The sequence below is a fragment of the Phymastichus coffea genome, unplaced genomic scaffold (assembly GCF_024137745.1).
Source record: "Phymastichus coffea isolate CEN01 unplaced genomic scaffold, Cenicafe_Pcof_1.1 PCOF00070, whole genome shotgun sequence".
In the NCBI taxonomy this organism is placed as follows: Eukaryota; Metazoa; Arthropoda; class Insecta; order Hymenoptera; family Eulophidae; genus Phymastichus; species Phymastichus coffea.
In genome coordinates this window covers 1,465,101-1,481,507 of record NW_026706881.1, presented here as the reverse complement: position 1 = coordinate 1,481,507, position 16,407 = coordinate 1,465,101, and the positions used below count along the sequence as shown (strand labels likewise).

Sequence of the window (16,407 nt, the reverse complement as noted above, 5' to 3'; positions counted from 1 at the left end):
CGGCCGACGTGCATCGTCCGCGGAAGCGGTTTTATGGATATTGCATTCCCACGGCCTCCCTGGCTACTCGCAACTAAACTTTTCGCCGCTCCGACGCCGGCGCGACTGGCTGATTCATCCCCGCGCGAGAGCTCGTGCTTCTTGCTCTTCTGCGCCTTCCTCCCGTCCTTGTTGCCGGCCGCCGCCTCGGGGGGGCCTTACTCGGCAGAGTCGGCATCGACGATTCCCGTTTTTCCGATCGCCCGATATCTCACTCGAGCCGGCGCGCCGGACGGATCGCCGTGGAGTCCTCCTCCGACAAGCGGCTCGGCGATTAGCCGATCGAGCGAGCAAAGTCGAGTGCGCGGCGTGCTGGGACTCGTCCGCCTCTTTGGCGCACCTTGCACGGCTCAATCGAACCCGCGGGCGGGCGTCGGCCGACGGGGCGGCCAGCGCTGCCGACCAACGAGTTCGCTAGTCTGCTGCACGGCCGTCCGTGCATTGCGATGTTTATAGGGCTCAGTGGACGTTGATGGCTGCACGCCGGGGCTTTGAGGCCGGGCGCTCTCGCGCGTTGCCGCGGTCGTTGCGGTCGTTGCGATCGTTCGCGGCGCTGATCGACGACTAGGAGTCGGGGGGTGGGGTGGGGGGGGGGGCTGCTTGACTGACGGGGGAGGCAGTCAGGTAGCGAGAAACCAATGGATAAACACACCGGCTAAGGCGCTAAACAGCTCGAGAGCCGGCCGCGGCCGGAGCGCTTTCCGCGGGCCGCGCGCGCTCGCGCTGCCCGAGCTAGCTGGCTGCAATCAGTGTAAGTCATTGCGAGGAAGAGCTGCGCCCACGCCGCCGCTAGCCGTCTATTACTCACGATTATTGGCCGCGCGCCACTCGCGAAAAAGCCCTTCTCGCTGCTCTCAAATTATACACATTCCCCGAGTGCACCGCGTGACCGAGAGCGGCCCTTTATTCTCCTATAAACAATTGCGAACGTGCCGTTCGTTGCGCCCATGCTATTTGCATATTATTATTTGCGGCCGTAGCGAGCCGAGCTTCGCGGGCCCATTTTCTTTTACGAGCTTTAGCGCCGAATACGCGCCTAATGACGTATGTTCAAGCGCGGAATAGCCGCGCGCCGCTCGCTCTGCCCGGCTCGTTTGCAAAATATTCTCGTTATTAGCGCGATTATTCAGATTTTTATGGCCCACGGCTCGATCGACGCTCGTTCAGTTTTATTATTTCATTAAAATATGCCGACGGCGCAGCGCTCTACGCACAACGGATGATCATTGCCTGGGATCGGAGCGCGCGCGCCGTCTATAGCTTCATCCACGCAGCTTGCGCGGCTCTCGCAAGTCGTCGGACGCTCGGCTGTAATTAGAGAGCGAGCGGCACCTCGCGAGCCGCGAGATTGGGCCAACGCGTCCGCTGCGTGGCTCGCTCGCCGAGTCGCTCGTTAGTCGCTCTGCGTGGCGGCCGTCGTGTTCTCGTCGAAACCGACTAATCGCTCTGTCGCAACGCGGCGATGAGCAGCTGCGCGCCTCGCGACTCGTCGTGGGGCTGCCTCGCGCGTGCACACCAGCCGAGAAATTAAGCGATTTGCAGCGGTGCGTGCGCGCAGCCTCGTTTCCGCGCTTACACGCCCATCCGCGCCCGAAGCGCTCGCAGATTAATCTTGGCAGACGCGCGCTTTCTCCCGCGCGCGCGTCTCGCGGCCGTCAGTCGAAGATCTGCCGATCTTTAGATCGACGCGTCTTTCCAACCATTTCCAACTTTCTCGGGGTCAGTCGAAAGGCCCACATGCGGAGTCGAAGAGACGATCTCTTGTGGCGGTGACCGTCGTGTCCCCTTTCGCGAGCCGCGCGCGAGCGTTGCCAGTTGACAAGAACAGCCACTGTCTGGATGTTTTGGCGTGCAGTGACGCGACAACGAGGCAAAGTGCGCGCGTTGGTGGTCCGCGCGGCGATTCCAAACAATGAATTTACTTCATAAATCTCAATTCAGAATGCCTCGCACTCTCCAGCCCAATTAAACTTAATGTCGCCCAACACACAGGCCTCGGCTCTCTCTCTCTCTCTCTCTCTCTCTTTCTCCGCCTCGCCCTCCTCCTTAGCCTCGCTTTACTTGACTTTCTCCGCACGCGCGGACTAGAGACTAGCGTGTTTGCCCTCTGGCAGTAATGTCGCCAATCGCTGATCCGTCGTCCACAAGTACGTCCAAGAAAATATCGCTGCAGCTATCCTACGGCTGCGAGCTCATTAAGCTGCCGGAGAAGAACTCTTACTCGAAAATGATGCTCGCTAATTATCGCTAATGTCGCCGGCGCAGCTGCTGCCTCGACATCTGTGCAAGGCGAAAATGAGCAAGTAGTTCCAGATTGTAGTTGGCAGGCGAAACGTCCGCGCGGGTGGGTGCGAGTCGCAGCCGCTTGTCCCGCCGCGGCAAGTCGCTCGGTCGAGGAATCCTCCGGGGGGAAGCGTAGCGATTGGGCCGGGCAAACGAGGCTGGCGTCACACCGATACACGTACGCATGGCAAATTGGCCGGTCCGAAAAACGCACACGCTCGCGCTGCATTCCAGCGCTCGTCTCGATTGATGATAATGGGCGCTTCTTCAGGCTCGTTACTCAACAAAACTGCGCTAGCTTTTTCTTTCGATTGTTGCCTGTCCCTGCCGAGTGGACGCTCTACGAGAGGTGCGTCTCTCAGCTATTTCGCCAGGCTCGTGCGTTGCCGAGGCCCAGACCGACCGAGGCGAGCTAGCGAGAGGCGCGAAATTTTTAATGGCCAAGCTGCAAAAAGTGATAAATTTATAGCTGAGGCGCAGTCAGCGGTGATTTAAGTCTGAATTCATCATGAATAATGGGCGAATTTCAGCTCGTAAAGAGAGAAAATCAAAACATGACTAGTATCTCGTCACGGGCCTCGGCGCTCGCTCCCCCGGCGGAGGCCAGCCAGCGAGAGCGAGAGCGTGCATAATAATAGCCGCGACAGGTACGACTCGACTCGGCCAACAAAAAATACGCGTCGCCGCGCGCCAAAGAGCTGTCGCGCTAGTTCCAGCCCGCCGGCGAATAATTAATAGCTTAATTTCCACCTTTCAGGAAGTCGTTGCTCACCCACACGCGCGCGCGCGCGCGCGCACAAATAGCAGCTCGCTCGATGACGAACGAGTTCTGCTCGCCACATCACACTCCGAAAAGCAGAGGTATCGAATGTCGCGCCGAGCCGTTTCTCCATTATGCTCGCGCCTCTAAAGCTCCGAGTCTTTCTCTCGCCTTCGTGAAATATATGAGCGGGCACACCTCGCCTCACCTCCAGACGTCTAATAAAAACTTTAATGTCAACGATATACGTACACGGGCCCCCTCCATCAGCCTCAATTTACGATCCAATTGCAATTTTATCTTGCCCCCACTCTCGGGCCTCCTCTCCCCCTCCTCCGCACACCAGAGGCAATTTTTCTCGGCTCGTTGCTCGACTTTGCGCGCATTGTGGCCCGAAAAAAGACCTTTAAAGAAGGAACCTCGCTCGTTCGCTCGGAATTCCGAAATTGCGGCTTGACATCGCTGCAGCCCCGCAGGCGCGCCTCGGTCACAATGCGTCCGGCGCTCGCGCACATATCAGTTTCGCCAGACTCTCTCTCTCTCTCTCTCTCTCTCTCTCTCGACAGTGAGCGAGAGAGAGGACCGCGTCTCCTATTACAGATTCATTCTTTTCCAGCTGAGAGGTATTTTGACTCTTGGCTCTCGGAATGCCAAATAGCCGCGGGCCGAGGAGAGGAAAAAGGGAGCTAAATGACTTCTCGTCAAGCGCTGCAGAGGCGAGAGACAAGGAAAAAACGTCGCCGAGACTTATTATGGTAGCCGTGCGGACAAATTGGAGGCAGGCAGACAAAAGGTCTGGCAAGTGTGCGCAGCCGGTAGCGCAAATCCGTACGGCTGGCGAGTAGCAGCGCGAAATTAAGATGTATCGCCGAATCTGGTGCGGGTAATTTGCATGTTCCGCGACGCCTACGCTGGCAGTGCGAGTCGCGGCGGCGGCGGCGGCGGCGGCGGCCCACCCGCGCGCTCGCAGCGATACTCGCTCCCCCTCGCTCGATGCAAAAACCGTCCCGTCTTATCCGCACTAAATGCGATATATAGCCTGGTTCTGTCGCCTGCAACGTCCGCCTCATTGTGTCGCGTTAAGCGCGCTCGCGGATAAGCGCGCGCCAGGCAGCGCCCGCTCAGCCGGATTTCAGATGTGGCTGTTTGTATGATAATTTGCGCCGAGTAAGACGTTTCTGCTCAGCGATACACGCGATTAAATCTACATAAGCAGCCAGCCACTCTTTCGCAACTTTATGCTGCCAATTTGAGTTGTAATCAGCCGAAGCACGCAGCTCGTAACCACGGCGCGCTTCGGGCTGCGTCGCCTCCTCGTACGCCTCCTCTTCCGCGCCCGTAGCCGTTTGTCGGCGAAAATCGGTTTGGTCGATCGGGCGCCGGCCGCCTGCGCGGAGCTCCTCCGCGCGCACGGCCGCGGCACATGCGCCTCTGCCTATAGCGGACACCTGCAGCCAAGCCTGCGTCGACACGTTGGGCTTGGCCTGCGCTTGCGCGCGGCCCTCGCCTCGACCCGGCGCCCGCGACGCGTACGCAAAGTCAAGTCAGCGGACTCGCTGTCTCCATGCCGCTCGCGCCAGTCTGACTTTGCAGTGGATCGATGCAGGCCTCTTCTCCACCCATCGATCCGCCGAGCGCGCGCTCAGCCTTGCTCGTTGCGCGCGCGGTGGCCGGCCTGCACGGCGAACATCAACGGCCAGTGGAGCGCAACAACGTGTCGCTGCTCGGTGGCCGGAGAAGCGATCCGACAGAGCGGCAGCACCGGCCAGGGCTCGGCTCGAGGAGGCCGAGCGGCAGGCGCGAGTCGCGAGTCGGCCGGCCGCGCCCAGGGCTGCGCGAAAGCTCGAGACGGCTCTCGAGCTTTCGCGCCGCGACGCCGGAAAGCTCGAGGCGCGCGTAGGCGCACACGGCCACGGGCAGTTCCGCCGGCTGAGCACCTCTTTGGCCACACACACACTCTCCTCGGTGGCTCCAATTAAGCGGGCAACATTAATTTCAAGCACCCGGCGGCCCGCGGTTATCTGCCTCCTCTCTCCCTCTATTCGCTTTCTCTGTTGCATTCGCGCTCCCCCCACCCCCTCGCTCCTCCCGGCCCTCCTCGCCGCCTGCGCTTGGCCGTGCACTTCCTCCCTGTCTGCGCTTGTCGCTCGCGCACGTGCCTTTCGTCGCGCTTTCCTTCTTGCTCTACTTTTTCTGATCGCCGCCGCCGCCGCCGCCGCCGCCGCGCGTTCCTCGTCCCCCTCGCCCTCTTTCTCGCTCTCGTTTTTTTTATTCGATAATTGCCCTGCTCCGTCCCGCCGCGCTCCATCCGTGCCGCTGTACTTTCCATACTTCTGACTCGCGCATAAACCCTCGGCGCCAGAGCCGCCTCGACCTTTTACGGCAGCTGCTTGGCCGCCTCGACCTGCATTGCTCGTCAGCGCGATCCTCGCGTGGCAGGCTGCGTCGAGCTTGCTTGAATTACCAGGCTACTGCGTTTGCCGTCGAGCGCGCCGCCACAGCGATTGCCAAACGACAGTCGGTGGCGCCTGCACTCGTCGGGCCTGGCTTTCTTGCCGTAATTACAGCCCGCGTTGATCGAGGTGACGCGCGGCGGCGGCGGCGGCGGCGACGGCGGCGACGACGAGGGAAGCACAGGCAATAAGAGAGCTAGGTCCGTGATGCACGGCTGGGAGAATTCGGACGGGTAACGGGGAGTCGGGCGCGCCGAGATGGGGTAAAGATAGTCTGCGGTATTACGCGAGCGACTGTCTGCGAGCCGATGTTTCAGGCGCGCTGACGCGTATCCGTCGCTGTCGCCGTGGCCGCCGCGAGAATTAGTGCGACTCGAGTTCTGTCAAATGACCGAATTTGCCGCTAGCTTTTGGAGCGACTTTGTCGACAAGCACTTTGGCTGAAATTAGCCAATTAGCAGGGGGCCTCTGCTCGCGCTTGAACCTCGCAGCTCGACCGGATTATTTATCGCTGCGAATACATATATAGATCCGTGGCGCTGATCTAGTTAATAGACAATGGAACACTAAATTTCCTCGTAAACATAGACTTGTTACTCGAATCCACTTATCCACTGAATCATGCATTCAATTGTTCGGTAAACAATGGCAAGTTTGCGCACCTCGGCGCATAGGTGCGCGGCGCGCAGGCGGTCGAGAAAATCGCACAAATAAATGGGGGCCACGAGAGCAGAGGCGCGCGCGCGCGCGCGCGCAGGCTGAGCCGAGCGGGCAAGATGGCGCGACTGCCGCCGCGCGAGGGCTGCAGATCCGATGGCCAGATAATGCCTGTGGCGCAGCACTCACTGGTACTGCCTCGTTAACTATCCCGACGCGATCTCCGCGAGCCGCTTGCATATACCTGGACTGCCTCTCGCCTAGCCGGCGCTGCATCCTCCTCGCAAGCGCTTCGGAATCACGCGGCCGTCGCCCGCGTCGTGGGAACGGCTGCGTGAAAGCACGCGCGACGGGCCTCTGATCGCCGACCACCTGTTCGTACGGATGGCTGCGCGAGATCGATGGAGACCGGTCGAAAGCTCGGAACGCCCTGCGCGCGTGGCGATCGATCGGCGCACGGGCCGCTCTGCGCTCGCAACTCGCAACTTGGCGCCCGGGCGCCCACGATGAAAGCGAGCTCTATACTCTCCCTATCACTCCCTATCATTCAACATCACGCATGCATCTGTTCAATGTTTAATTTCACTCGTTTGCTTTCTGTTCTCAGGACGAAGTAAGTAACGCAGCACACTCACGTAAGGATCGAGCCGAGTTCGACCGCTGTCTGTCGGTCTGCCGAGGGCTGTGTCGTTGCGGCGAACGTGAGCTTCACTTTGACTACCTCGATCTCCTGCAACCAATGCGTCCTGGCTTTTGAGAAATCACGCGGTAGAGGCCAGTTGGCGACGTCGAGCGGCGAGCTTGCGCGTGCAAGCTGCCCGCCCGATAGTTGATCCGCGGAGACTGAGCGTCGACAGCAACGGCGGCTGCGCGCAGCTAAATAAGTTAGCTTTTTACACCTGCAGGCAAGAAAGGAAGGCCGCACGAGGCTGCTCATAGGCGTGTATGGCTGCGCGCGTTCGTGGAAGCGGAGAGCGCGCGATCGCGTTTTACCGGGCGGCACAGCAAGAAGCGGCAGAGCAACGAGCAACGAGAGAAAGAGAGAGAGAGAGAGAGAGAGAGAGAGAGAGAGAGAGAGAGCGCGGTCGAGACTTTTTGTCGCTGCTCGAAGAAATTGCTAATTACGCTATGGCCGAGTGAGCGGGTACTGCAGTCACTGCCCGCGATAGCTCCCCAGTCGACAGCCAACGAATTCATTAGCGCGAGAGAGCCGCTGAATGTGCAGATTGCATCTCCGTAGCGGCGCTCGATAAAACTATTGATATTCCTGCGAGCACCTTGTACTAGTTCACTTGTCGTAAAGACCAATGGCAATAGTTTTGCTTTGTTCGCTCGGTTTCGTTGTAGATCTGTATTTATTGCACGTACGGCACAGTTTCCGAATATGTAATGAAAATTAGTGTGGTCACGTGCTTTCGCCGCTTACTCCATAGCTTCATTTCTTCGAAACTAGCTCGCTGTAGGGATGCAGGTGTACGTACGAGCGCGCATCAATGTTTGAGTAGCGCTGTCGATAGAACACTGCGCTCGTCGCACTAAAGAACCGTTGAATGATGTATAAGGAGCAGCTATGGAGACTCGCACAGACGTCGGCTCGGCGAACCAAGACTGCCTAGACTACAGACGAGCTTAAAGGATCCGCGCGCTCGGGCCAACGGACTCGTTGTTGTTTGACACTCGCTCTCGTGCCGACCGCCGTCGATCCGCGAGAAGCTCCCGATCGTTCCACGGATTTGCGCGGGGTAGGCGGTCGCGAGTGCGACGACGTGTCGCGGCGCTCCGTGGCTCGCTCTAAGCAAACAAGCGCGACAGACGTGAAACGGAACTGGCGCACTTTCTTCGCGTCAACGCTCGTTTTTGCGGAGCCGTCGGCGGCAAGGCGATTGCTCCCGGCGGAGTCTGACGTCTAACTCGGCAGCCAGCCGGCGAGAGGGGCTCGGATGGGTATTAGCGGTCGTGGCGCGTCTCGGCGTTATTGGTTTCTCGCGCGAGAGATGAGAGTTTGCCTGGCTGAGTAATTAGACTGCTGTTCGTTAGCTCAGACAAGCGAGAGCGGAACGTTCGCGACGACGATGACTCGCCGAAAGTTTGCCGACGAGTAATGCTGCCTCCCTTAATCAACGTTGCTCGCAGCTCGGCAGCTCGGCAGCTCGGCAACTCGGCAGCTCGGCAGCTCGGCAGCTCGTTCCCCGCCGCCGCCGCCGCCGCCGCCGCCGCCGCCGCGCACTAGCGGACGAGCGACGAGCTAGCCCCGAACACGCTCGCTGAGCGCACTCGAAAAGGGCCCCGCTAAAGGCGCTGCATCGTCTGTTGCAGGTCCGCGGACGAGGCGGCCGAAGCGCCCTGCCGAGCGATTGCAGCTGAGCCCCGAGGAGAAGCGGCCGCGGACGGCCTTCAGCCCGGAGCAGCTGCAGAGGTTGACCAACGAGTTCACGCTCAACAAGTATCTGACCGAGCCGAGACGCCAGTCGCTCTCGAGGGAGCTCGGCCTCAACGAGGCCCAGATCAAGATCTGGTTCCAGAACAAGCGCGCCAAGATCAAGAAGGCCAGCGGCCAGAAGAATCCGCTCGCGCTGCAGCTGATGGCCCAGGGGCTCTACAACCACTCCACGGTGCCGCTCACCAAGGAGGAGATGGAGCAGGCCGCCGAGCTGCAGGCCAAGTGAGCCTCGCCCGGGCGCGCGCGCGGTCACTGCCGGGTGCCGACAGGGCGCCTTCCAGCGGGAGCAGTGATCGCGGAGATTCCGCCGAGCACGGACGCAGCGTTGCGCGGAGCGCTCCAGGCGCGGGCGAGCAAGGCGGCCGAGCGTAGGCGCCCCCAGCCCCATCGTGGCTCCGTAAACTTATTGTACAGTATAATGTAAAATAGCACTGCGCGGCCAGACAGCGAGGAGAGGTAATTGCGATGTGCAATAGAACTTTATAAATATGTGTAGTTAAAGATATATAGCTGGAGCTCGGTCGCTCGCGCGCCGACGCGGAGCCGACGCGGAGCCGACGCGGAGCCGACGCGCAGCCGACGCGCAGCCGACGCACAGCCGACGCGTCCTTGTCTAAGATAATCGACGATAATCGACCTGTACATATAAATACATCAGTCGTCTGGTGTAATTGCTTATAGACTGTTCAAGATAATTTAGTTATTTATTTATCGATTATAAATAATGAAGCGCGCGGCCGCGAACTACTGCTGCGCGCACGCGCACCTGATAGAATGAGCGTGGACGATGCGCAGCATAAAGCAACACTCGAGAAGATATGTACGCGTGCGTGCGCAACGATGAGGCAGAGCAAAACCGTGATGATTAAATATTCCCAATATGAGAAAGGTAAACTGAGCTATAACTTTATTGACTGACCCTTTCCCTCGCGAACATCATGCCAGTCCGCAGAGTATACAGCAGTTGGCGAGTAATTGGAGCGTAGAGCTGCACCGGCCCGTTCCAGAGTAAGTATGAATTATTGAGCTGGCTGCGCGCTCGCGGAGGTGAGTATATGCGCAACAAAGACGGCAAATCCAGCGGCGATAATTGCCCCGAGGCAGCGGCAGGGCAAGAGCCGCGCGAGGCGCGAGGCGCGAGGCGAGAGGTAAAGGCATAGCGCGCGCGGGGCGGGTCGATCGGATCGGCCGTATTGGGTGTCGGCGCATGCCCAGCAGAGAGGCGCAGTTGCGCGCTCTCCCCCTCGTGATATCAATTGATTTACAGCGGAAAGGTGGCCATCGCTGATATCAAGCCGCGGCCACGCCCACGCCCGCGCCGCCGCCGCCACCGCCGCCGCCGTGACGCGCTCGACGCCACGCTGCCTAACGCTTATCGGCTCGCCTCGCCTCGCCTCGCCTCGCCTCGCCTCCCCACGCCGCGCTTCACCCGCGCAACCATCGCATAACCATAAGCATCGGCACCTTGCTTACTGTTGTCGATGTCAGCCAGCCTCGACCCCGGCCTCTGTCGCTGCGTTTACGGCTGCGCCTACGCGGCATCGCCAACATCGAATCCTTATCGGCTTTATTGCTTAATGAACGCGCGCGCCACCAGCTCGCCCCTTGATTTATCGATTTTCTTTCGCCTTCGAGCCTTCGCAACTCGACCGCCGGCAACTCTTTGTGCTTAGCTCCACACGCCTTGCCGCGCGTCCTTCTGATTCTCCGACTCGCTCGCTCTTCTACGCGCTTTTCAACCTTTCTAATCGTGCCCTCCTATCGCCAACTTCTTCATCCTCTCCACGCTTTCTTTTCCATGCAAACATTTTACGCTTTTAATTGCTTCATTACTCATCGCCTCATTGCCTGCTGTTCTCTTTGCTAGCCTTATAAAGTCTTTTATTCCGCTAGCGTTTTCTATTTGTTTTATTGACCACGCATCAACAATGAAAGGACCAATAGGTAACTGATTCCGACAATTCATAACTAAATCGTGCCGATTCGTTTCGATATCGTTTCGACGCAAAACAAACTTCATTTCTTTTAATCTGGCCATCAAATCAATACTACAAGGACTTTTTTCCCGAACATTTTTATTAATACGATGTTTGATCGCATAATAGAAAATAACGTCAAGAGCAATTAAACCTAGAGAAACTTTGATATAATGTGACTGTTGTATATCAAAAAGATGTTTCGCTATGCCATAGAAAAGAACGTCGTGCATAAGCCAGTAGCTTCTCCAATAATAATAATTAATGAATAAGCTTTCGTTATATAGTGCTGTATACCTTTCTTAATTTCAGTCATATATACATCAATCAGATTTGTTGGCATAGCTTATGTTTTAGATTTCTTTTAGTCATTCATTAATACTAAATAATACAGCGATGTAATTATCAATTTTTGTTATAACGTTGCATTCGCTCTCGCACTACCTTTCATATCATATACTTTTATGATTCCTTGCATGCACAACACATCAGATCATCAATCATCAATTTTCATTTTTTACAATATCTTATTTTTTCGTATTTCACATTTCATGAAAATATATTACATTGAAGATTACATTACTCTTTCGTATAAATTAGTTACTCATAGAATTCGCGATTTTTATAAATTTAACACACTTGTTTTCACCATATAAGACTTTCTTTACCGCGGCTACGTTGTTTAAGAACAACTTTTTTTATATAATTCATGGTTTTAATTGAAATTCAATTACTGAAGATACATAACTGCGATTCTATTTGCTCAAGATATTCATGAAAAGGCTTGATAATTTTTTAATCTAGATAGTCGCGTAATAATTTTCAATGTTTGAAATAAGAAATAATGAGACAGCTATAAAATTTCACAATTATAATAAAATGAAAAAATATTTTCAAACTAACTTATAGAAATCGTTGATTACGTAAATCCTTTTCAATAAAATTTTCTAAATATTATTTTCGATCTTCACTTGGTAAAATCGAACACAAGAAGTCTTTATGAGAATGGTTTTCCGAGTAGAAATGCAATTATTGCCGGCAACAAATAAAATAATTTCCTGGTGCTTTTCGAGATATTAATGGATCAAAATATAGAAAAATAAATGTATGTAAGAATACTTCATGGTGAAATATTGGACATGCAAGTGTTACAGTAAAGTGTGTGAACCCAATGTGAGATTTTGATCGCATTTCTATGTACATTCTCTGCAGCCCGTACGGCGCTGTTACATTATAGCTCTATTATTATGACTATTATGAGAATTTTAAAGAGCTTAATAATGCGCGAAATTGGTTTTGGATATTCAGAAAAGCGAAACTCTTGATTTTTCGAATTTTCTTCAGCTGAATATGTCTCATACAAGCTATCCAAATATTTTAAAGACTAAATTATCCGCATAACGTTACATAAATTAAATATTTCTAGGTAGTTTGCTGGACTAAAAATATATGTAATAGCTGTTGATACTGAATCTCGTTTATTTATATCACGTATCATTTAAAATACAAACAATCTCTATATAATTTCAAATTTCCAATTTTATCACAATCGACTAAATGTGAAAAAGTTATTGCAATAAGTTCAAAAAATTTTTAGATACATCTACTATAACGTTTTTGTTGCTTTATTGGTTTAGATCACTGGAAGAAAACAAAATAAGAAAATGAGTACTGCTAAATTATAACATAATCAAATTTTAGTATGTCTCTCAGCCATTACAAATTTTTCGTCACATTTTAATTTTCGTCAAGTGTACACCCTTCTCCTCCCCTAATCGCTGGAAATTTTTTAATGTCTACGTTGGACAGAGTGAGTTATAGGACTAAATTAGATGCTTGGACAGTTCGGTAACTCCGTGAGCTTCAAAACCGGTTGTTGAAAAATTGTCAAATTTATCATCATAAGACTTTTTATTATTTGCACTTATAGAATATTTACACGTACATAGGAAATAACAAATAATATCCAATGGTATTATATCGGCAGCACTCAGCTGGGTTTCTTGAGACGTCCATAAACAAATTTTGTTTGAATTCATTGGAGAAAATATATTGCTAATGTAATTAGTAGCTCATTGCATTGCTTGGTATTTTACTTTCACTTGATGTTAGCTGTCATTCATGGAAATTCCACAACAATTTATCTCTTTTAACTTGCACTTGTATGGACTTCTTAGATGCGAATACACTGTAGCATAAAAAAATTAACAATAAGTTGGTAATAAAACTTTAAAAGTTATGTTTATGGATAAAGTAATGTTTACATTCGAAAAAATCGTGATGCAAGTAAAACTTATCTCAATCAAGCGAGATATTCGAGGAATGAGTCAAGCGTGAACAAATAAATTGTTTTCTTGATGATTACCTTGCATTACTCACCTATACTTTTTCAGAGAGGTTCACGCATAATATAACGGTTTTGATTTTCACCGGAGTAATTGGCTTAATTCTTCAGGGATTCATACGGGAACTATTGCCTGTTCTCAAAACTCAGTCAACTTATGTGTGGCTAACATGAATGCTGAATTTTTTCAAGTTATTTCAATCAATTTATATCAATCTTTTAACACTCACAGGATATAATTGCGATTTCTATATTTTAATGATGGCCATTAAACTAATTAAACAAAAGTAATTCGGAAATTACTGTATCTTATGTTTTTGACGACATTCTTTACATTGGTGATGGCGTGAAGTTAATAAAAAAAAGTTTTGTCATGCAAAAATTGGAAATAAGAAAGCATCATTTTGCAATACGATTTTTTTAACATGACTTTTTGTTCCTTACATATTTTTTACGCGTCTAAAAACTATTTGAATCGTTGCCTCAATACCTAAATTAAAAATATATATGTTTTGTTTGATCCGAATAATTTTTTATTAAATAAATAGGTGATGAAAGTATGAATTGTTTTTCATACATGACAATTTTTATTTTCAAAAACTATAAATTGTTAGAAAAATAATTTTGTATCCTATGTTAATGGATTAACCCAGTGGTTCAATAAAACCAAAGCATATCCGCAACAAATCAACTAACAACCAAAGTTAAAATTTATTATTTTGCTAATTGTATAGTTTTTTAATACAAGCGAAGTTTCTATATCACAAAATTTACTTTTATAAGCGTATGTGTATCGCGTTCCATGTGACATGTCGAAGTTTGCAATGTTAGATACGACCTTAAACTTTGGAAGTGGCTTTTGCCAATCTTCGCTGGAGGTATCCTTTTATTTCTTACACTTTATTTGATAAAACTTTACCAATCACTCATATGGCTACGTTGCGAAAAAAATCATAAAAAGTTTCTTGTAATGATTTTAATGTAAATTTGGAGTGATCAAAGAATAGTTGGGAAAATCATAAAACTACGTTGATAGAAATGAACGCTACCTTATTATACAGTTATATGCGTCAGTTTAATGAAAAATATTTTTTATAAAGATGGGTAACATAATATAAAAATGAAAAATGGTCGAGCAGATTAGAGAATCGTTTGAAGCGGCAGCTCCAGGTGATAAATGCTCATTCTGTATCAACGAATCAACGGCAACAAGTCTTTTGCAGCCGTGAAGAATGTAAAAAGAATGAATGTGTATGAGAGTAAGTTAAGAATGCTGGAGCAAGGAAAAACGTGGTATGCATATTTCGTCCGCCTACGGGCCGGGGAGAGGGAAGGATGAAGGGAGGGAACAAATAAGAAGTCGCTGGTCAAAAATGCATTATTAATAGGTAGTATTAAATTACGAGATAATCAACATGGGAGCAGAGAGGAAGGGACACTCAATCCTCATGAGGTCGCTTCTCGTCGTGTCCGAGAGTGAAGCTTCCGCCTCCCCCCCCCCCCCTCTCAGGCCAGTCGAGTCAGCCGGGCTAGTGCTTCTACTCTTTAGAAGAATGTCTGCTCGTCAGCAGCGATATCAAGTATCGAAAGTCAGCCAACAAGCCGATATTTCCAACTGTCAAGCGAACGGCTCACGAAAATCGAGATAATCGCGCAGAGACACGGCACAGACGCACAGAATACTGATGACAGTAGCTGAATTTCCGTTTCGTGTATCTCTGCATGTGACCGTTTTTTCATCCGCAGCTCGCGGCTATTTTCACTCTACCGAACACAAAGTAGTTTGTTTTGTTGCGCTCTATCGCTCTATTGACTTTATCTCCAGTCGAAAGCAGCTTTTAGACATCAATCTGTGAAAGCCTTGAAACTCACACCAACTCGGCATTTTTCGTCGTTTATTTTGGAATGATAATAAAAAGCGTAGACTGCGAATAAAAGAACAAGTTCTAGCGCTGTTTGTTTTGCTCGTGGCTAAAGACACAGCTCGATTTTACAGCTGGAGTGGGGTGCGGAGAACCGAGGAAAATGAAAAAATAATGAAGATGACGAATAGAAAAAGAGACAAAGACAAGGTGGTAGTGTCTTATCCGTGGCATTCCATTCATTCAACGAGGTTGACGCCTCGTGTCTAAAACTGTATAATATGTCTCTTTCAAACAGGAGCCTCTCGATGAATTAGGGTCTCCTCTTGGCCGTCAAACTCCGGACCCAACTCATTTCTCATCGAGAGAATCGTCACTGCTTTTCAAGGCTTCGTCCTACAGACGTGCTCTTCTGCAGCCGAGCACCGCCACTCCAGACTGCGTGCTTTTCACTGGCCAGGTTAAATAGGAGCCGAAACTTTCTCACAGGACGCTTTTGCCAAGTTGCCTGTCATAACACACTCGTGACTTCATTGCGGCCGACGCCAGGTTGTCCGCTGCGAACTTTGGTCAAGCAAGTGAAAGGAAAGGAATAATTTGACACGCGGATCGGTCGTACGCAGAGGGGCCGCAGTCGTGCCGTTACCCGATAAAGGCATTTGTGAGTGAAATGCGCGAAAAGCCAGGGCTTCCATAACTCAGCAGCGAGCAGCGTGCGCGCGCGAAATGTATGGAAATAAGCGCTGCTCGGTGACTAATAATCGGCGCTCGTGCAGCGAGCGACGCGCTGCGGCATGGCCAGCTCCGATTAGCGGTGCTCCAAAGTCTCCAATACGTCGCCGTCAGATTAGAATCGCTGACTTGACAGACTGGCGCTTCTGTCCGTCAGTAGGATCGGCTTGCGCGGTCTCGCCTCGATCCGTAGTCCAAGATTGTGCAGCCGCGCTGCTGCACGGCCACTGCAGCGCGACAGCGACTTTGTCAGCTGCGATCCTTACAAATGATCAAGTTGCCTTCCCACTCTCGCTTATTCTGCCGACTCGCGGCCGATATTGTTGTCGCCGAGCGCGAGCAGATTCATTCGGCGATCAACCACGGGATTCGAGCACAAAACCTAGACGCACGCGCAGAAAGAGAGGGTGGGCGCGACGAGTCTGTCGAGTCGTAGTCGCACGGTAGCCGATGTCGATTAATGCGGCCGTCCAACCACATGCACACGCATGCATAACGCACACTAGGATATAGACTACAGACGCGCGTTCTCGAAGAATGAGAGAAAACCGATGGAAGATCTCGTGCTGACGGCTATTAAAATTAATGGTCAACTCCGTACGCTGACGTGTCACCTTATACCTCCATGCGTCATTTTGATTGACCAATAAATTATCTCGCAAGACTGCTCGGGCAAGCACTTCCACACGCAACAGCCATCCTTCGTTAGCCGTCCTCCCCCGCACCCCGGCAGCCCGTTCTACCGTTATACATGCCTATACCGCACACTAAAATATCGACTACTTCGACCTCCGTGCATGCACGGATCAAAATACTGATTTCCAGCTCTCGTCACTTTGATCGATCCATTTGCTTGCCCGT

The 16,407-nt window shown here is 51.6% G+C and overlaps 1 protein-coding gene across 1 annotated transcript; it reads left to right on the top strand.

Moving 5' to 3' along the window:
- Positions 1-208: 208 nt before the first annotated feature.
- LOC131667742 (homeobox protein E60-like) lies at positions 209-9,515 on the top strand (the record flags this gene model as incomplete). Its single annotated transcript, XM_058941395.1, has 2 exons — positions 209-249; positions 8,506-9,515. Coding segments are annotated over 2 exons (394 nt in total), but the record flags the coding sequence as incomplete, so codon positions are not given.
- Between the last annotated feature and the right edge of the window lie 6,892 nt (positions 9,516-16,407).